Raw genomic sequence first — 22,048 nt, 5'->3', positions numbered from 1 at the left:
ACTTCTTATTGTCCTTTATATTGTTCTTCTCAAAGTGAGATTGGCAAAGAATGTGTAAAGTTGTTCTTCTCTAATCCCTCTTGGTACTCAACTAAGGAAGTAGCAACTCAGCTTTGGGAAAAAGAGACCTCGAGGTAAATATCTCAATCTGTATAACCTAAATATATAGGTATAGCCATGGCCTGATTTCCACCAGTGTTGGTTCCCACTGATTTTTGTGCATTGCTGGTGACTCAGCATATTTTCCATTTCTGTTCATGTGGAGGCTCAGAACTGGTGTAACTCCAGCCATGGACTGATAGGTGACATCAGGCTTGTTACATTAGAAAGGGAAGGTGCACCTATATAGTGGCTATCAGCAAAAGGCCCCTAGCAGCCATGCTTGTTTTCAATGGAATAACAAAATTCAGAATTCCCTCCAACAGTCCTTGTGCACATCTTAAAACCTTAAGAGAGGCCTCCTGAGGTTTTCCTTCCAATCTCCAGGACAACTCATCCACGAGATGCACAATGCACGTGCTAACATTCACTCTTGCTCAGTGAATGCTTTGTTTCCTTGCCTGTGATTTATTACATAGTAGTGTGTTCATGTTTGCTGTTCAGCTCCTTTGAGACTGTTGTGACTGTGTGTTATTTATTTAGAAAGCATTAAAGCCCTGAAGCTCATGTCTTCAAAAGTTTGATTTAAACTTCTGTTTGAACTCTGTTTGCAGACGGGGAAGACAGGAATAGCTCTTTAATGAAAAACTAACCACACTGCCAAACATATTTAAAAGCATAGGAGCATATGTTTGAAAGGATATAAGTTGGTATCTCCCTGTTATCTTCTTTATCTGCAGTATAAAGGAGTAGCTTGGTAACCATTCTTGGCAGTATAAATCAGGTATATATTAATTGCTGCAGCTGTCCCTCAGCTCCTCAAGCTAGTGCTCAGATCTAATTGTAGCAAAGCAAGAATATCCGAAAAACCTTGCTTCCCAGCAGAAGCCTGACCATAGGCACTGCTCGTGAAGGGCTGCAGAACTGACGGACAGCAAAAGAAGCACTGAGCTTTCAATTTGTATTGAGCCTTACAGAATTATTGAATCATTTAGGTCAAAAAAGACCTCCAAGATCAAGTTCAGCCTTTGACCAATGTCCACCTCATCAGCTAAACCATGGCACTAAGTGCCCCATCCAGTCATTTCTAGAATGCATTGAGGGATGGTGACTCCACCACCTCACTGGGCAGCCCATCCCAGTGCCTGAAAACCTTTTCCATGAAGCTTTGTGATGCTGTGGCTTGATTACTACTCATACTTGCCAGTAGATGAATTAGTTCATTACATCAGCAGTACCTGCAGCTAGAGCAGTATCAGTGGGATCTGTGTGTGCCACTGCAGCCACAGTGGAGATGGGATGAGGACATTAAATGATGTAACACAAAGATCTGGAAACTTCTGATTTCCCTCCTCACCTCATGTCTCCCAGCCACTCTCTGTTCTGGGAATATATCCACTTTTCACTCCTAAAGACCAAAGGAGCTTGATACCCCCCAAGATCTAGTCAGACCTGGAGATGGGGCCAGGTGCAAAGGTGACTGTATATTCCTGGTGGATACCTCAGGTCTTCTTTTGACTCTGTTGAGTCTCACTGCCAGTGGTTCCTCACGCAGCTCTTCAAAAAGAAGTGTTCTGGAGTTAGGACAGGGAAAGACTTGTGCAGATACGAAACTGTAACACACACACACACACATATGGACACAAATTTTGGAGTAATGGTAAGAAATACAACAAATAAAATCCAATGAAGCAGGAAAAGATTTAAAATACTGCACAAGTTTACCCAAAAGCTGGACCAGAGACAAAAATTAATCAATTTGCATTTTTCTAGTCAACTTAGTATAGGACGCTTGGCTCCTATGCATAAATTTGAAAGTGAAATCTTCATTTGAGTAGTATCTGCATAACTGACAGGACTAAGTTGAGTGTAATTCAGTGGTAGTGTCGGCCTGAACTTGCCAGAGAAAGCTCTACCTGACAGTCAGGAGACCCTCAGGGAGAACATTTCTCCCTCAGGAGACCCTCAGGGAGGACAACTCAACAGAATGATCAGACTTCAGCTTAATTGACAAAATGTATTTAAACAGCAAATAAATCTTGTTCAATAGCCTCAGAATATATCAGAATTATTACATTATCAGAAATAAGAACAGCTTGTTTTTCTTATTTAAATGCTTAATATTAAATTACTTCTAAATGCTTAATAATTTTAAATTGCTTCAGCTACTGGTTATATTTCACACTGAATGAATGTCTTGTTTGTCTAGACCCAAGAGGACACATGTCTCTGATCTTGTGTTTCTTTGATTTAGCATTTCCTTGTTTCCTTGAAGAGAAAAATGAGCTGGGCATTCCTACGTGATCTGCTGAGTGGAGTGAATAAATACTCAACAGGAATTGGAAGAATCTGGGTAGCTGTTGTGTTCATGTTCCGCTTACTGGTTTATGTTGCTGCTGCAGAAAACATCTGGAAACATGAACATGATGAATTTGAGTGCAATATCAAGCAGCCTGGTTGTGAAAATGTCTGCTTTGACCATTTTTTCCCTGTCTCTCACATCAGACTTTGGGCTTTGCAATTAATCATGGTCTCCACCCCTTCACTCTTGGTTGTCTTTCATGTTGCTTACAGAAAGAAAAGAGAGAAACACCACAACCAGAAACTTTACAAAAATCCAGGAAAGATAGATGGTGGGTTGTTGTGCACTTACCTAATCAGCCTCATTTTAAAAACAGGACTTGAAATAGTTTTTCTTGTCCTGTTTTATAAATTGTACAATGGATTCAAAATACCACATCTTGTGAAATGTGCCATAAAACCATGTCCCAATACTGTAGACTGTTATATTTCCAAACCTACAGAGAAGATGATTTTCCTCTATTTTCTGGTGGCAACTTCATGCCTGTGCATTGTATTAAATCTAGCTGAACTGAGTTATCTGGTTTTCAAATACTCCATAAAATATTATTTGAAGAGACACGTGAAGAAACAGCAAGGCTCAAAAAGCAATTGCTGTGAATCAGAACTCATCAGGTACAACAGAGCAGCAGCTGCAGGACAACTCCACAACAGCTCATCTTTGCCTCTGAATATGCAAAACGAACATGAAAAACATTCCCCGCTGAGTTGAAAGAAGGCTGGAGACCACCCTCCCATTACACAAGCTGTTTTTGACAAATTGCTTTTCCAATCAGTGCTTTGCAGAACTATGCTTTGAAAGGATACTTACATAGGAAATGCTGTTTCTGTTAGCTCCCCATTACTTGAGCTGATAAATTCGGTTACATTATGTATGTCTGACATAGAATCACTGAGACCTTTTCATGTTGAAACAAGAAATGTAGAAGTTCTGAGAATTCCATGAAGCTTTAATATAAACATGCTTTAATATAAACAGATGCTTATGATAAATTATGCAGAAACAATTGCTCAGACAGTTGTATACTGAATATTACACAGAATTGCTTTGGTACAAGCAAAAATAGGCTTTTTATATGCAGACATAGGAAGAACCTGGGATTGATTAAGACTAATAGCAAGGGGGTGTACAGGACTTGTCAAGTGGGTGGATCAGACCTGTTAGTTCCTGAAATGGCAATGGGAAAGTGCTGGCATAGAGTGACTGCTGTGCCTTGAAGTGAGCTGGATAGTCATGAGTTCGTTCCATTGGACTACTATAAAACATCTCAAAAAAAAAAAAAAAAAAAAAAGAAAAGAAACAAGAAGAGGTAGACACATCTAGTTTAGCCCATGTGATAAAGACATTTGGTTATTTAGCTGTTTGTGCAGCACCTCCTTCTGGAATTATTTGAGCCCTTACAGCTGCTAGGGTGCTAATCATCAAGAAGCATCCTTTAAGAAAGGCACTTGCTCAAACTTGTGCAAGCAAGCATGTACCAGGGTACAGAGTTAACTCCTGGTCACCTGCACCAAGCAGCTCCCATGTCATTAGACTTGTCTTCTGCTCTGTGGTAGTGGCATTTAAGTGAACAGATCATTCTCACATCCCTAGGATCTGAACAGAGAAATGCAGACCACATAATATGGCAGAACAGTAGCCAGTAGTGTCTAATATTAAGCAACCTAGAATCTGGTCCCTTTAATAAGGCTGAAAATATGCTACTCTTTCAGTGGATTTTTCTGCCGCAGAAGAGCATGTGAAAACTAAAACTATGAAAAGCCTCCAGTAGAAATAAAATAAAAAAGAATCACCCTTCACTCACTCAAATTTCAAAGTATCTCTTAAGCCCCACACACCTCTGCTCTTCATTATGTATGTTGTTTAAGCTAACAGGAAAGGGACAGAAATTGGCTAAGACATGTCTTCTGTGCTCTTCATTATGTATGTTGTTTAAGCTAACAGGAAAGGGACAGAAATTGGCTAAGACATGTCTTCTGTTGAACCTAGGCTTCTAAGACAATGGAAAGTAGTGCCTTAAAAACTTCCTTTTTTCATTCTGTTGCTGGAATAAACATCTGGTACTGAGCCTGATCAAAATGCACTGTTTAGAGAAAAACACCAACCGAAGTGGAGCTGCCCGAATGCTGAACTAATTTTACTCTTCATGCCAAGATAAGGAGGAAGAAACAGTAGCAAAAGCAGGTTAACTATTTTGTTTTTTTCACAGAGGCCCCCTCCAGCCCCTCAGCTTTGGTTACAAAGCATTACATTTAATGACCAGCAGTTACATAGTGAACCTTACCAACTAATGAACAAGTTATGAACTTTTGATGGTGACTTTGAAGGCAGTGTTTGTTGTTCGTCTGGGTATTTTTTTCCCTAAAATAAACCTTTTATAAAATATGGAAAGACATTTGCTGCTGCTGAATTTAGCAGCAACAGCAGTCCCTCAGATACCAGCTTGCCAGCTTGTGGCCAGTTAATTTTAAATCTTGACTGATACTGAATCAGTGCTTATATAGAGACAGGTCGCTTTAAACAATTCAGAACATTTTCTGTTAAACCTCTAAATACACAGAATGTACGACAGAAACGCAGTTAGAAAGTCTTTTGCCACCCCTGGACAAAACCCACCAAAGAGTTCCTGAAGCAAAACCACTGCCCATGAACCCTGTGAAACTGCAATTGCCAGTTTAAGTAACTGAGAACAAACCCCAGAATTATCTTGGCCCATCTGAACCCTCATGCATCATTTAATTATGACAAGGGCAACACTATAAAAGAAAATGTTTCTGAAATATCTGGGTTTTAATAACTGAGGACAGATTTTTAAGAGCACTTTAATGAAAAAAGAAATCACTGTTTTTAAAGTAAAGTTTATTTGAGAGAAAATTAAGAGAAGCAAACAGTTTAGCCAACACAGGTTTCTGATAAAATAAGTGCATTAGCTGCTCTCTAATAAAAAAAGTATATTAAGTCAGGGCTTGAAGGGTTTTAGAGCACCCCCTAAAGCTCTGTGGCTGGTCAGAGATTACCACCTAGACCAAAAAATTTCCCATCAAGAACTCTTAATTCTTTGGAATGCATATTCAAAGCTTTCTTTTTAATTCTATCTTCCAACAGCCAAGAAATAATAAATAAATTCCAAAATCAACATTTTGGATCTTGGGGGTACTTCAGTTTTGACAAAGCCAGTACCTTACATGAGAAGTATTCTGCAAAATTATTATGGACCAACTCCACATAACCCGACTCGCAGCAAATCACCAAGTAGCCTTCACATCATGTGCTGCAAAATTTGAGTGTTTGACAGGCTACTAATGGAAAGGAAAGGAGCATCACTTAACCCGAGAGAACAGAAACAAATTCATCTGCTTTTTGAACCCTTGCTCTTGGCAACCATTTGGTCTTCTACTGGCTCCTTCCCTTTCTCCACTTCTAAGTGCCTTTTTTCTTCAGTTTAATTTTCATCCATCCATGCACCCCTGAAGGCATTTGCTGTTACATTTTTGGTACAAATAAGTTTACTGGTTTGGTCCCTAAGCTTCTGAGTCACTCAGACTAACATTTTAAAAACCTGAACTCAAATGCTATGTTCTGCAAGGATATAAGCAATTGGTAGAAGCTGATCTGAGCTCCTACTGAAATGGAGAAAAAACATAATCCCTGCAAGCACATTCATACAAAAATATTTACCTCATTCCCATTTCAAAACATCCCTGCAAACATCAAAAGATTCATGTCTTACACAGACTCTTATTTTCTTTAAAATCCAAGTAAGCTTGTCTTGGGACAGCAGAGGTTTGAAAAAAAGACAGACAAAATATTTCCCTATTTGCTGATAATTTCTTCGTCCTACTCCCTTCTCCAGGACCAGCAGCCCTGTTTCTCACCCCTTTAATTGTATCATCTCCATAGCAAGGTTCCAGGCAGGACTGAGCAGGACATGAGCAGGAGCATCTCCAACTTGGGGATCTAAACCCCAGTGTAGCCTGTCCCTGCCCCTCTCTTCTCTGCACATAGGTGGGAGCCCCAACCAATTCTTTGGCACAGAAACCAACTGCAACAGTTAGCCGACTACTTGCCCCTCACCTGACCCAACAACTGACTCCAGTGTACAAGCATTGCTCACTTACTATCCATACACCAAATGTCCCAACATAATGCTCTAGAACCCACAGTCCCCCCATCCTGCTAAGAAGGACCACCTGGAAACATGTGGGGACAAACCCACTACTCTTATTTACACTGAATTAGGGCTCAGGTAAGAGCAGATCTCTTTATAAACATAGTTGAGCACCAGAGAGGCTGACTGTCAGTTTAAAGGTGTCTTTGGATGACAAAACAGTCCATGCTCTCCATTCAGACAGACTCCTCAGTTTGGTTGCTGCTCCGTCAGCAACACCTGTTGCTTTAGTCAGCACATTCCTGATGGCAATGAGGGGGTTTAAAGAAAGCACCTTTGCTTGAATGCTCCACAGTTAATGGGTGTCAATTCTGGAAGGCAGAGACATTGAAGGAGAAAGAAAACATAGAAGACAGAGAGGGACTGGGCAGTTGGGCTGACAGCACCTTTGGGGCACCCCACAGGCTGAAGTGCTGCCAGTACAGCTGGCTTGGCCACCTCAGAGCCCCAACTCACCCAGTAGGCCCAAGGGCAGGGGGGTGGCTTCAGGCCCCAGAGAAGCTGCCCATCCAGGCGTGCTAGGTTTGCTGGGGTGGGAGCTTTCCTGTATCACCCAAGGTAAAACATCTAAATGCAAACACCAAATTTATTTCCTTGGGAGTTTCTGTAAGTGGCTTAACAAACCAGAGTGCCCTCTGCAGTCTGTGACATTTTAAATCAGACCCTGCCTTTGGTACCCCATTTCAAGTTCAAAATACTCCTGGTTTGATTTTTAAAAAGGAAATATAAGACCCCATACTAGCTTACCTGTTGGACAAGATGTCAGTAACCACCTAAAAGGGAGTGTGCCATGGAACGTATTAACTGTATGGGTACAGCATCTGCTTTAATTGGATTAGTTGGGATGAGATAGTATTAAATATTTTATTCTCAGAAATTCAGATCCAAATCAGAAATTACTTCCTGAATATTTATGACATTGGATTTTTTTACCTTTTTCTCTTTTAAGTAGCATTCTAGTATAGCACTGTGTAGCTAAATAGTTGTATGCTAGTCTCAGTACAAGAACTGCAAATGATACAGGATCAATCATCAGGAATGTTGAAACTATTCAACTTACACAACACAAACATTCTTCTAAAGACTAACAGTTTCGAGGTCTGTTGACAGTGACTGAAGTGATTAGGTAGGGCTGAAAACATGGCAATCCAGGTGAGCTTTGAGGATATCCTCTCCAGAGAATCTCTGCCCTCTTCTCCCCTGCAGAAGCTCCCTCTACAATCACCGTGGCTGGTATCCAACAGCAGCTCCACCCAGGAGGACCAGCAGCCTCTAACAGGTAGAAAATGGCACCATGTACTTGTAATGATTATAATGATCACTTTCAAGAGTCAAAATGCAAGGGTTTGTTTTGGTTTTATCATTCTCAGACTGCACCTTTGATTTACTGATGTGGCATAGTAAGTTTGGTCACTGGGGAGGGATGGAAATTGAGAGGAGCCGACAAGCTCTGTTCAAATGGAAGCACGGCTTTCTGCGAAGGCAAGCAATTTAGCACCATGTAGCAAACCAAGGGCTGTGCCCGAGGCAAAATGCTGTTGCTGTTCACACATCATCCTCACAAGTCACTTCATTTGGTTGTAGGAAGGTGCCCTCTGCACTGATATTCCGGAAAACTGTCAGAGATTCCAGGTGAATAACTTACAAGCAATCAAATCTAGCATTTAATGCAAAAGCTTTACACAGCAAGACAAGTTTATAGGAAAAAAAAAATCAAGCCAATTTCACCCAAGATAAAGACTTTTATATTACTGAAGGTAGGTCACATCGAGTAACGAGAATAATCCAAGAAAAGTTTTTGGTACCACACAATCCAGCTGGCCGAGTCAAACATCACCACGCATGAAAACCAACATTGAAGATTCCTGGGTACTGACAGCTCCCACCAATGCATTCACACTTTTGGTTACTCAACGAATGGGATACCTGTCATTTCAGTTAGCAGCATACAGAGGAATTGCTCCAATCCCGGGCACTACAAGCAGCACCGCTTCTGAGGCTCGTTCCAGTGTGGAAAGGAGAGGTTGTGAGTGGTGCCACACACAGTCAGCAAGAGGCAGAGGAGCGCAAAGGGAGCCTATGCCACCAACAGAGCACAACCACCGAGTTTATCTGTAACATCACCATCTCACTTCCCTTTCAGAAAGTGCCTTGTTTATTTAATGGTATGGCATAAGGACTTGTGTATTTTATAGATAGATACCAAACTGGTATTATCAAAATAAACCCATCTGTTTTATAAACCCACTATTTACAAAAACGGTTTCTGAAGTTTTTTTGTTTTGTTTTGCTTTTTTTAACAAAAATTAAACTATACACCAATCTAAGTTACAGAAACAAAAATAACCTTTATAAGATCACATGTATAAAACAAGAAATGAAATGTGTTTTTATTTAAGGCAATACTGGGCTACTTCACAAATCACCACCTCAAATATATACACTGCTCCACACTACTAATTTTCTATCACATTCACAATGGATTCTTTAATACCAAATATTGTTTTAAATCTTCAATGTAGCAAACTATTTTTATTCACATTTCCATTTTTATTATGGAATCATAAATGCTTTGTAACCAATTAAAAGCAATGAAAAATGTAGCTATAAGAAAACTATTATATTTATGTGTTAACTACATATGAATATCATCCATAGATACTGGATGTCAAAATTTACAAAAATGAGAGTGTGTCAGTAATGTTTAACCTATGAAATGTGATCTTATCCAGCTTTTCTTCTGTAAATAAATGTTTTATGCAAAATAAACTGGATATGGCAGACTTAGCTAGCTTTAGTCCAAAAGTTCTTAATTTAAAATGATTAAAGGACAGTTTTAAAAACTTGCTCACTTAGTTACAAATTAAAATTCCGAATATAAATGTGTAATTTAATAGTTTAGACTTACAGACTGCTGGTGGCAGCAAATGATTTACAATAATAAATATATACAAAAAATGTATCTACAAATAAAGAAAACTGTTATACATGAGAAGTAACCTGGTGAAAGATACCAATCACAGACAACTCACAAAGATTTAGTTTATGGAAAGGACAATCTGATAGAAAGTTGAGGTCTTGATCAAGTATTTACAAAACTGAAGCAATTACTTTCTTCAAGTCCCATAGGGATAAAAACAAATAAGACATTTACATGACTCATGTCATGTTTTTTGCTAGATTAAATCACTTCAAAATAAAAGAGCTCCACAGTTACTAGCATGCTTGATGGCTTCCTATTCAAAATAAATTCTATTACAGCTCATGGTTAAACACATCAGTTTTTCAGTATTTTGATTCCCCTTCCTCAGTACCCAAAACAATTACTTTTGCAGCTATAACCTCTGGATTATCCTCCCAATGTCCTTCGAGCTTTCTCAAACTGACAACAGGTTTCATTTCCTGAAGCTGCTTCAACACACGCTCAGTGCAGTCTTTAAGAGTCTTGTCTAACACTATCTTTACATTATCACCACATGGAAGCCGTGATGGGTTGGCAAACGGTACAAGGGTTTCAGTTTCAGAGCATGACCAAGTGATGCTATCACTTGCTACGGGGGCCTTCTCACTGGTCTTCCGTGAGTTTGAATGGGATCCTTTCTTGGTTCCACTGCTATGGTATTCTCTTTCAGAGTTTTTCTTCTGCTTCACAGCAGATTCTTCAAGGAACTTGAGGAACGACACTTCAAAACCCATTGGCTTGAATGAGCTCCAATCAAAAGCTGCAGGTTGCTCTTCAGCTGTTTGAATGGCGACAGCAGTCTCTTCCTCCTTGTGCAGGCTACTCACACCACTGGGCAGTGCTTCCTCTGTTTTCTCAGCTCTCTTTCTCTTACTCTGAGTTACATTTTTTTCTTTATTTGCTCTTTTCAAATTGTTTGATTTTTGCTTCTCTGAGAGGCAGGAGCTGGTCTCCTGCAAGTCACTATTTACACTGGAAGAGATTTTTGCTTGATTTTCAGCAGTTGAACAATCCTCATTAATTAGTTTAGTAATGAATAGTTCTGTCAGTTCATCCACTTCATCCTTCTCACCTTTTTCAGTTTCCTTTTGTGGTAAGGTAGTTGTGCTTGAATCATTATTGCTCGCTATCAAACTCGGTTCAGGCTCTTTCACATCAGCTTTTTTATCAGTTTCCTCCTGCTCACAAGAGGCTTCCTTTACTTGGGAGACAGAGTGTTTTTTAGATACAATAAGAAGATTCCTGTGTTGGGAAGTAAAAGCTTTGGACAGTTTGTGACATTTATAATGCCTTATTATGTTACTTTCACTTGTAACTACGGATGAACATCCCTTTATCATACATGGATACTGAGTTATGAACCTGCTAGTACATTCTGATAAGGCTTCATTTCTGGCCTTTATTAAATACACATACTTGCCACGTTTCAGTGAATAAGCCTTATTTTCCTGAACCTGTATTCCTTTTGAGTTTTTGTTTTCCAAGTTCATGTTTTTCTTTCGTTTTGTTTTCACTGACAGCCTGTTACCTTCTTTTCCTGATCTGTTTTTGAGTCCTCTCTGTTTAGATTTCAACGGTTTCTCCTGATTTGCTTTGCTTGAAATGTTTTCCTGGCCTGGTGTCAGTCTCCTGGGTCTTATTAGATGATCTTTATGCCTGTCATTATGTTTGTTAAAAATATGCCTCAAGAGGTTAGACCTAGTAGCATAAATACGGTCACAGCCTTCACAGTCACACTTGAACATGCCGTCATCTTCTACTTTGTTTGGCTTTATCTCGACACTGTGATCTGTCTCAAGATGCACAACGTAGTTAATATATGCTGTAAACGAAGACTTACACTGAGACTGGTCACAGAAAAACCTTCCCACCTCTGGCGCTGATTTCATGTTTCCAATTTGCTCTGGGGTCATGTCATGAAGCCTCATATAATGCTGTATCAAGCTGGTAACTTCCTGGAAGATGCGAGAGCAGTCACTCACCTCACACCTGAACTCTCTGACAGCAGGTTTGGTTTCCACCTCCTCGCGTTCCTCTTTGCCTTGCTCATTCTCCTCCTCTGCCTCAGCAGAGAAAGCAGGGAGGTCTGATTTGTGCACGGCTTGGTAATGAAGAATTAGGTTTTGTTGTATAGTGAAAGCTGCAAAGCAGCCCTGATGGACACACCGGTATGGTCTGTAAGGGCTGTACCTAGTGGGAAACTCCAGAGATTTTGTTACAGGCTTCCTACCATTCCTCTCCTCTTTCTCCTTCCTGTGCTTCCTAACCTTGCGTACTTTGGCTTGTTCCTGCATGCTATCAAAAGATGCTGGGTTGTGCTGCTCCAGTGGAACAGAGACCACCTGGGGAGGTTTTTCCAGTCTTTCAGGAATATTATTTTCTGGCAGAAGTTTTTCCAATACTTTTACAGGCTCTACAGCTTCCTTTATCTGAGTTTCTTTGACCAATGGAGCTACAGGTTTGTTCTCTATTACTAATGTCTGCACAGTTTTTATTTCAACAGGCTGTTGGGCTGTGTTTACAGTTTCATTTTGAGATCTTCTGCCATAAGGCCTCTTAATTTTTAATTTTACCATCTCCTCTGTTGTAAAATGGTGTACAAGCTGACAGTGTGCTCGGAGATTAGAGTTTCTTGTGAATGTTTTTGGACAGGTAGCTACAACACATTTAAATGGGGCATACTTAAGTTGATGTTTCTTTATTTCTAGTATCATTTCTGCAGTGTACTGATGGATCTTGCCATAGTGTTTAAATAATGCGTCTTTTGTCATAGCACTGTAATTGCAGCCGGGATTCTGACATATAAAAGGTTTATTAACTCTGTCACTAAACTGAATGTTACTTGCCTCTGGTGATAGCTGGATGAGAGGTTTATTTTCAATTGATACAACAGGGACTGCTGGTGCTAGCTTATCTGCTGGAGGACACTGAGAAACAGTCCCAGAGATGGGAATGGGAGAATCATCTTCCAGCTTCAGTTTTTGTAAGCCTTCCAAAATTTCTGACATTTGAGTATCATCCTTTTGCAATATCTCGGACTGAGCAGAGCTACCCTTTGCAGCAGTAACATTGCCCGTGTGCACAGCAAACGGTGTAGAAGTGGGTAGTTTTACATTGTGTGCAGAACTTTCTGAAGCAGCCTGGGTGTTATTCACTAGCAAGTTCTGTCCTGAAGCAGCAAGAGTATCCTGAATTTCAGTTTTTACCTCAAGCATCTGTGAATTCATAGCAGTTTTAATTATTTCTAGGGTTTTTTCGAAATTCTGCATAACAGTGTCCTGTGAAATCTGTTGTTCTGAATTTGCCTGCACACAAGAATTTGCAGCCATCATTTGGGAATCCCCATTTTCAGTTTTTACTGTTACAGGGGGCAGAACTGTATGACCCTCAAGATTTGTTTTGAAATTCTCCTTGATACTGGCCATGATTAACTGATTGTCAACATTACTGAGTTTCTGTGCAAGGTTTTCCACCACAGCTTGAGAGCCACAATTTGCCAGCAAGTTGGACTGAAAACTTTCTCCCTGTATTTGCATGTTTCCTTCAGTGCTTTTGTTTAGAAGTCCCATTACTGTTGCATTGTTTACTGCTAATTTCTGTGACGTATTGGGCACAAGCAAGGGTGTAGGTGTTTTTCTCTTCCTCTTTGAAGAGCTGGTTCCCTTCTTATTCAAGTTGCTTGATCCTGAATTCTTGGGACTACTTATAACTGAAACTCGTGAACTGTTCCCTGCAAAGTTTTGTGCCGCTGCAACAGCATTAGAATATGAGCTAGGACACAAGCCATTTTCAACAGTCTTTAGCATTAAGTCCTCTGTTGCAAAAACAGGCAAACTTCGGCATTCGTTTAGCGGAGGAATTTTGGCATTGAGGGTCCTGTTTTGGTCTGTCAGCAGGGTATTGGGGTTACAGGCTGTCTGCAGCAGAGGGGGTGTGGCTGAGTTGGGGAGAACAGCTGGATTTATCTGAGTTGTACCAGAGACACAACTTGTTGTAACCACACGTGGAAGTACTTCTGTGTTATCAAAGCTACTCGGGATGCCTGCAGTTTCCAAGGCTTGTTTTATGATCTGATTACCTTCCTCATTCCCACTGGTATTAAAGTTAGTCAGACTGGCCCGTGGAAACATAGTCTGCAGTGTGGAACGATTTTCAGCTGCAAGTAACTGGAGGAATGATGGATCTTTAAAACACGTCTCTGGATTGAAGGCAGGCTCCTGGGGTTGCTGCAAGTTTAATGAATTTGAAGAAAGAATCATACTGGCAAGCAAAGATTGTCCATTAGCCTGCAGAGCTTCTGGAGAAATTTCTGATCCTTCAAGTGGCTTACAATAAGACCTCTTAGATAAATGACCACCAAGTGATCTAGGATTAGTAAAAACTCTGAAACACCTGCTACAGATGAATTTGCCGTCTCTAATTATTGCTGGCCACTTTGCCCGCTTGTTATGTTTTGGCTTCCTTTCTTTCCCATTTGAGTTCCTGCCACGATCTTTTTTCGCTTTTTCTGAAGCTGGATGCTGAGAGCTAGTTTCACTGAAATTATTTTCACTGCTCAGTTGTGAGGGAAATATTTGATCAACACTTTCCTCTTTTGGGAAGGTAGAACTAGTGTTTCCTTCTAGTTGCAAAGAAAAACTATTTGTGTTATTTTCCAATTGTGAGAAGACTGAATTTGGAGGATTCTCCGCTGATGAAGGAAAGAGAGACATTGGACCATTTTCTGCAGGCAAAGGAAGAAAAGGATCAGAACCACCATCAATATTCAGAGGCATAACTGTTTTTGCCAGATCATCCAACTGGGAAGGTAAGGTCGCAGCAGATAAATTTTCCATTTGTGAACACAAAACACTCTCAGGCTCACTTTTAATACGAGTAGACAAATTCGGATTTATGACACTTTCCACTACAGGCAACATAGGATTCGCCAGATTTTCCAGGTGGGTTGGGAAAAGAGTACTTGAGACATGCTGCACTTGACTGGAACAGGTGGGATTCAAATTTGATTTGTTCTGTGCAGTAAAAGCAGCACCACTGGGATTGCCCACTTGTGATGGAGTAAGATACACAATCTTCCCATCGTTCGGCACATTTTGCAGACTGCTGGATTTTCGTGGTTTCTTGTTTCTGCGCTCCATTTTAAAAGCAGCATATTCATCAGGGTGTGCTGCCTTCATGTGTTTGCCAATGCTCTGGGATGAATTGTACGTTCGAGTACACCCCTCAACCTGACAATTAAATTTCTGAACTGGGGCTGCTGGTGACACAGCTGGAACTAAAGAGCTATTTATGTTAGGCTGTGATGGAATCAATGTAATACTTTCTAAAGTTTTTAAAGGCAAGTTATACAGATTAGCTGCAGCTTTAATACTGTCTTCAATTTCAAGTTTGGAAATGGGTACACCATTTCGGTACCCTGTCTGATTCTGCATGCTGAATGGATTTACAATGCTCACTTGTCTTTCTAAGCTTTTTGATTCAAGGGCTTCTGGTTTTAATGTGTCTGAGTTCACAGAAACAGTTTGAATATTCTGAGTCTGGCTGAGGCAACCTTCCTCCTTTCTCTCTTGGAAAACTGGAAGACAAGAGTCAACTGATGGGCACAACTGCTGGACTCCAGGTTTAGTAGTATCTACTTTACTGGCAGGAGCAGCCAATTTACCTCTTTTTACAAAGTTTTCTCGGATCTTCTGGTTAACAATAGACATCTTAATGCTGCCTGCTGGAACTGTTTCTTCTGTCTTTATAGAACCCATAGGAGACTGCTCTGAACCAGCATCAGGCAAGGAATTGCTTAGCTGCAGTACACTCACTGATGCATTTACACTTTCATTCCCTACTGGTTCTGCTTTGATTTGGTTCCAGACATTTTCTCCTTCAATGAAACTGCTTCGGTTTTCAGCTGGAGGAGTTGTCAATTCCTCTTTAACTGCAACTCCATCAGTACTTTCATTAGCTTTAGAAGGCTGACTAAGATCAGGCTGATTAGTTTGGTTTTCAGGCTGCTCTTCTTTTTCAGGCTGCTTGTTGTGATCCTCAACATGCTTTTCCAATTCGTTCTGTGAGCGGTACACCTTCCCACAGCCCGTGACTCTGCACGTATAGGTATTATAGTGTTGTGCTTCGTGATCATAGAGTAAATAGGCTTCAGAAAACACTCTGCCACATTTGGGAAACATACACTTAGCTCTGAAGACTTGATGCTCCCTCCTATGGGTCAGCAGCTCTGCGTAACTGTTAAAGCCAGCCTTACATTTCATCTGTATGCAGATATAAGGCTTACTGCCACAGTGCATTTGTAAATGATCATTCAGGTGAGTAACACTTACAAAATGTCGTCTACAGTACTGGCAAATCACTTTTTTGCTCTGCATTTCAAGAAAACGTTTAGCTTCTTCATTATCCTTATGGCCCTTTGCATGTGCTATTAGATTTTTAAAATATTTAAAGCCTTTTTTACAAAGTGTCACAGGGCAGGTGAATTCATTAACAGGAGGTGGCTTTTGAACTGGCACTATCTCTGGTATGTAAGGTTTATCTTTGTCATCATTTTCATCATCTGAGCCGTCGTTATCATTAAACACAATGAAGTCTGTTGAATACAGACTGTTCTTCTTAATGGGTCGCTGCTCCTGTTTGGATACAGAATTAGTTTTCTGATTCTCATTGGCAGTTGTTATTTTAGGAGGTCTTCCCAGTCGCCTCAGGGGTTTCATAGCAGCCAATCTCTCTTTGCTAGACTTTTTCACATGCAAAGTTACATGGGGAACAAAGTTTTCTTTAGAATTAAAATTTTGGGCACAAATAGGGCAACTGTAAATTCCGTCTTTATAATGTTTCTGTGCATGTCTTACTATTCTATGACCTAGGAATTCCTTGTCACATAATACACAATACTGCATGTAAGCTTGCCAGTTCCTAAATCTAGCTGATATGAACCCCCTCTCTCTGAGTTTTTTGATTTCTCTCTTTTTCTGCTTTTCATCTCTGATACCCCTAAGAAGGCTGGTAGCCTCATCAATGCCAGCAAGCCCATTCAGAGAAGTTTCTTTACTATCTTCTTGGCCATCCTCAACCTTCTCATAAACTTCGCTATCATTTAGTTCGTCTATGGATGACACGATGGATGCCTCCTCTCCCATAAGTGCCAGACACTGTCGCTTTAGAGTTTTCCAGTCCCAGAACTCTGGATCAAAAGGCCACTGAGTTTTCAGTACAAGTAAGAGCTCACAGCGCAAAGAATTTGGTATTGGAAGATTCTCTTCATCATACTTCTGGTCAGGCTGATTATATAGCATTTCAACAGCATAATAAGCATCCACAGTGGGTTCCAGAAGAAATTCACTCAGCTGACAAGCACGTTTCACCTCCAAATCATCTGGAAGTAAGCAGGAGATAGTCTTGCAAATAGATATCTTGACATCTGCATTTTCACTGGATTCCAAGCGCAGTGCTTTCACACACAGTTCAATGCAGGTTGCAAGTCCAGCACCATCAATCTGTAAAGCAAGACTAATTTCAGTAAGTCACTTTAACTCTTCCTATACTTTAAAGTAAAAGATGTCATTATTCAATCATATGTCACAAAAAATACACCTGGGGTTCACAGTAATACTTTTTACCTAAAGAAACAGAATGGGTTGTCTTCAGATGCTATCCCTTAAGCTGCATAATTTGTCTTCATGCTACTAAAAAAATACTGAAGTTTACATGCAACTAAAAGACCAATTAGTTGTATGTTCTGTTTAGTTTGAGACTTTTGAACTGTATGTTAGAGGTGTTTGGTTCATACTAGAGCAATATTGAGCCTTTTCCCCGGAATAAAGCCTGTCAGTTGTGCCACACTTATTTGAGATGAGCTTCTATGAAACATCGACTTAACATTGGGTAGTAAAAATTGCTGCAGTTAAAGAAAAACATGTGATCTTCAGAAAGATCTATAATTTGGAGATCACTTAAGGTAAAAGGTTTACTTTTATTTTTAAAAACTATGTCACTTTAAAGTCAACTGACCTCAACTGAACACACACAGCTTCAGTCCAACTGAAAGCAGTAAGTATAGTTAAATTTTGTTAAGTGTTCCATCATTTGAATGTTCTATAGGTCATGTGGTCTTTACTCACTCATACCCTAAGGCAACACCATTTACATTTACATTGACTTTATAAGCTCTTTATGTTGCCAGGGATGCACAAGAGAATGTACTACCTACAGAGTCTCAAATTTCTGCCAACAAGTAAATTATCAAATGCTCACTGGAGAAAAATCCATACAGCATGGAGCAAGCAGAGATCTTAGTATCAGAAGACTCTGTGAAAGTAATTTCCTCCCCCTCTCTAATTCCAATTGATTTCACACCTTTTGGGGGGAGGGGGGGGGATCTTTACATTCAGAAGCCTATGATTAGCATAACAGAACACTGAAAAACAAAACCAAGAATTTTTATGCTTAGAATTAATATATCAACTTATAGAAATCATTGTAAGAGCTCAATTTAACTATCAATATTTAATGTTGCAACTACTAAAGGAACTAAGAAAATTAGATTACAAGGTTAGCTGAGAAAGATGAGCAGGGTCTAAGCCCAGAAATGACAAATATTTCATTTATCAAAAGAAACTGCATCCATAAGTGGCAATTCAAAAGGATTGAGTTGTAGGTTTTGGGGATTTTTGTGTAGTTTCTTCTTTTCCTTCTAAATTTGCTGTAATTTTCCTTTTCTTATATATTAATATACACCCTTCATTCCTTTCCTCACAAGCTGGTCCTTTCCATTTTCTGTAATTTTTGAAATATGGAAAATAATGGCAAAGAATGTTACGGACTGCTTACAGAAAATACAAACCTAGAGACTATAACCTCACCTTTAATGTTTTCTGCCTCTCAGTTGTGGCATCAAGCTGTTTTGTTTAACCCCACTCTTTTTTCCCAAAGGAACCAACGTTTTAATGATTCATGATGAATCAATCTATAATTTACCTTCAGAAGGAAGTTGCTATGGCCCTTCCTAAAACCAAAGACAATTGCCCTGAAACTGATCCTATACAGAAAGATAGGATGTCAAAGAAGTTTTCATAATTTTCCTGATTACAATTCCATTGAAAGTGCCAAAAACATTCTTTCAGGAGTATCCTTACCTCTGAATTAATTACTTTAATCAGGAAGAAAATGTGATAAACAGTCTTAGTTAACACAGAAAGTTGACGACATCTCTCTAGATATACTTGAATAGAAGGCTCTACCCTTTGCTGCAGTTTACTCCAGAAAAGAGTCAGTTCCCTAGAACAAGAGAACAATATTTCAGGGCCATCAACGCAACCACTGTTCTGATAACAAGAAATGCAAAGCTAAGAAGAGTTTCCATTTTGTCTCTGGGAAAGGAAAAATTCTGAAATTTATTCACACCTTATCTTTTAAAATACTAAAATACACCCACTGTTAAGTACCTAAACTTCAAAATTATGACAATGATTCAGTTCCAGAAGGATAGTTCAGAATAAAACCAGGATCACCATAATTTATGCTACATAATTTATGCATTATGTGGTCTTGAAAAAAAGAAGTCTTGCACAGTAGTTTACTATTCACAGACTGGAACTGCATACTTCTGGACTTCTAGTAATTACTAATGCCTACAGAAGACTGGCTTTTCTCTGTGGTAGATATTTTTTTTCTACAGCTGCCCTGCTTTAAGAGCTGAATGTGACTGTGATTTAGCAAGAAATTAGCCCCCAAAGCCAAACAGTATCATGTTATCTACATTATTTCACTTGTTCATTCCTCCTCAGGTACAAATAGCCAAGAGCATGCAGTACCTTGTGGAATGCTGTAACTGCCAATACTTTAGCAGAATCTCTTAAAGCAAAAGCCTGCATTAGCAATTTTCTCCTCCTGTTGCACATTAAATGTAGATGCACAAACAAAGCAAATTCTTCAGGAATTATACAGGTTTGCTAGTTAGCAGAAGGAAATTCAAACCCTAACCGCTCAAATATCTGCCAACAAAGACCAGTTATTTGTTCCCACATTAATGAAAGCACCTAAACAGTAAGTATCTTCATCTAGCTTATTATTGTGGTTATAGTAGTAAAGAGCTTCTTCCTAAGTTTGTTAGAAAAAGAAACGCTATGTTATTACAGGACAGAAAGAACAGTACTTACTCATTAAATGCTGACATAATGCGGACCCAGGTGCCTGCAGATATTAATTTTCTTATTTCTATGGAAAAATTATTAAGCACCTATTGGTATTTGCCTCATCATATGGACAGCCTTCAAATTCCTGTAATGGGTGCTTATCTTGCAAAATCCATTTCTTTTCTTTTTTAGCTTTCTGAGAGTCTTATCTCCTTCCTGTTTAGCTCACAGATTTTATCAGCTGAAGAAAGTTAACTTATGGCTAATGTATCTTCCCCAGACTAAGTTTTTGTTCTTAAGACAGAAAACAAGATTCAAACTCACCAGGCACAGTACATCTCCCCTTGCTGTAGCTGGCGAGACAGAAATGCTGCACATAGAATTAGAGCGCTTTTTTCGTCTCCATCAGATTCAAGGTTACAGATCATTTCTAGAGCATCTTTGCAATCTACTTCTGCAATCTAGAAGGGAAGAAAGAGAAGAACAAGACTAGGCAAGTGGTTGCATTTTCAGACGCACAATCACATTGGCCTTTGCAAGACAGCAATTCAGAATTTTAACAGTCAGATAGAGATGAGCTGAAAGCAAATCAGTACATTTCTAGACAGTGTCGAAACTTATTATGCAACCAGAAAAACTGTTTTATTAAAGTGAACATAAACATGTTTTCTAGACATATGACTTTAGATCTAGTGTTCCCATTGCCTAAGAATTTTAAACTCCCATATTCATATATATCACATACATATGATAATAGTGATATGAAGACTTACAACTTTAAATTGCAGCTTAAACAACAACAACAAAAATTACCTGCAATTCTAATCCAGTTTACCAGTCACTGATGTCACTACTGCTTTAATACAATGAGCTGGGTGGTTAATGAATCTCAGGTTTAACATAAATGTTCTAGTACTTCTTTTAAAAAAATTGAAGATAAGAAGGAAAGAAAAGCTGTACAGTAAGAAGCAGGTCATCTGAATGCTGTTCTAGAAGAACATTACAATCTGTACAATATAAATTATTTGTCAAGTATCAATTGAAATATTTAGTTTTGTGGCAAATCAAAGGAAATATCACAGTTGCCCAGTACTAGACAGCTGTATCAGTACTGAATCAGTGCACTTGCTGTAACAACTACTGTCTAATTTGATTCTCAGTAGACTGGCTTGATTACATCAATTAGTGCATCCATGCAGGATGCTGGTATTTATTCTTTGACACCAGCAGTTGAAGGATAGCTTGACTATGACAACAGTACTGTTGGAAGTCTCTCTTGAGAAATCACAAGGCCACCCAAAGCAAGAAACAGAAGTGCTCACCCAAACACCCAGCTGGTCCGGTACTCTGGGTAAGGCAGCAGCACAGCTGGGTTGGGCACCACGGTATCCAGCAATCAAACTACAATTTTGAATAGTACAACTACTTACTGTCACACCTCTAAATTGACACTTTGTAAATATACTAACAGCCCTCCACAAAATGTTAAATTTGAGGTTTAATAACCTCAAAGCCATCTTCTAAAGAAAATTGCATTTATTAACATGGAACAGTATAGATGTAATAGCAATTTACACTGAAGGTCTGCTTTGCTCAGTGCCCCATCTCAGACAAGGACCATCAACTAAAAGCTGAGATAAGAATATGCTGAACTGAACTTAAAATAAGGGAACTTTTTTTTTAATTAAAAGCTTTTCCATCCTCTCACACTTTATAAGGGACCCTGTTTCTAACAAAGGTTTGTATAGGTCCAGCTGATGCCTTAAGTTTAAGCTTTCATATATTTCAGACTGTGCTGCCTAGGGGTGTAGTTCTGAGCCTCATATTAAGTGTAAGTCAGCTCTCTTCACACGGGTATGTAGACAAAACAATCCTTTTCCAGCTTGAGACCAAGGACAACCATTACAAGTTTCAGGCCCAAAAAACCATGAACAATGGAGGGCTGAGGAGAGAGAACAAGAAGGATGGGACTTCATAACCTGAAGCTATAATTGGACAATTAACTCCAATATGCAAATGGACCAAAACATATGAAAGTTGAAACCTTGTGACTGGTCGTACATCTTGTGACCATTATGGGCCCATCTTGAGGGTAGCCCTGGCCAGGCTCTTGCACTGCCCAAGGTGTATCCTTTAAGGCCTTTTAATAAATACCTACTTTATTCTCTTAACTCAGTCTAGTCTCTGTTCCAGCCTTCTCAAAGCATCAAAGCCCTCAAGTTTGTAAGTCTACCATTTTACATACTGCAGGTCTGAATTCTTCACGTTATTCAAGGAAACTATTAGACTAATGTAATCTGAAAATTTGCCTAAATATTACT

General features: G+C 39.4%; 2 protein-coding genes across 4 annotated transcripts in view; one reads left to right on the top strand and one right to left on the bottom strand.

The window, feature by feature from the left end:
• Positions 1 to 2,380: 2,380 nt before the first annotated feature.
• On the top strand, positions 2,381 to 8,824 carry GJB7 (gap junction protein beta 7). Of its 2 annotated transcripts, XM_066315115.1 has the most exons (2): positions 2,381 to 3,075; positions 8,680 to 8,824. In XM_066315115.1, the coding sequence occupies exons 1-2, from the start codon at positions 2,381 to 2,383 to the stop codon at positions 8,822 to 8,824; spliced, it is 840 nt and encodes a 279-aa protein (XP_066171212.1). The 2 variants fall into 2 exon arrangements, with proteins under 2 accessions (XP_066171212.1, XP_066171211.1); XM_066315114.1 differs by lacking the exon at positions 8,680 to 8,824 and having other exon boundaries at positions 2,381 to 3,244.
• Positions 5,304 to 22,048, bottom strand: part of ZNF292 (zinc finger protein 292) — a 53,283-nt gene continuing 36,538 nt past the window's right edge. Inside the window, exons 6-8 of one of the 2 annotated variants that reach the window (XM_066315112.1) lie at positions 20,052 to 20,188; positions 18,729 to 18,870; positions 5,304 to 17,090 (exon numbers count right to left, since the gene is read on the bottom strand). In XM_066315112.1, coding sequence (XP_066171209.1) covers positions 9,915 to 17,090; positions 18,729 to 18,870; positions 20,052 to 20,188 — 7,455 coding nt within the window. In that variant the 3' untranslated portion in view covers positions 5,304 to 9,914. Of the gene's footprint in view, positions 17,091 to 18,728; positions 18,871 to 20,051; positions 20,189 to 22,048 lie in introns of those variants that run through there. The other variant, XM_066315113.1, reaches the window with a different exon arrangement.

Source organism: Sylvia atricapilla, chromosome 3, assembly GCF_009819655.1.
Source record: "Sylvia atricapilla isolate bSylAtr1 chromosome 3, bSylAtr1.pri, whole genome shotgun sequence".
In the NCBI taxonomy this organism is placed as follows: domain Eukaryota; kingdom Metazoa; phylum Chordata; class Aves; order Passeriformes; family Sylviidae; genus Sylvia; species Sylvia atricapilla.
Note: the sequence above shows the minus strand (reverse complement) of the source record. Positions and strands in the feature narration are given on the sequence as shown.

What these genes read in the sequence shown, in the direction of transcription:
- GJB7 (XM_066315115.1), top strand. Translation starts at nt 2,381, where the DNA reads ATGAGCTGGGCATTCCTACGTGATCTGCTGAGTGGAGTGAATAAATAC. An exon ending in TGTGAATCAGAACTCATCAG is followed by an intron (nt 3,076 to 8,679) that starts GTACAACAGAGC and finishes ACACACAGTCAG; the next exon opens with CAAGAGGCAGAGGAGCGCAA.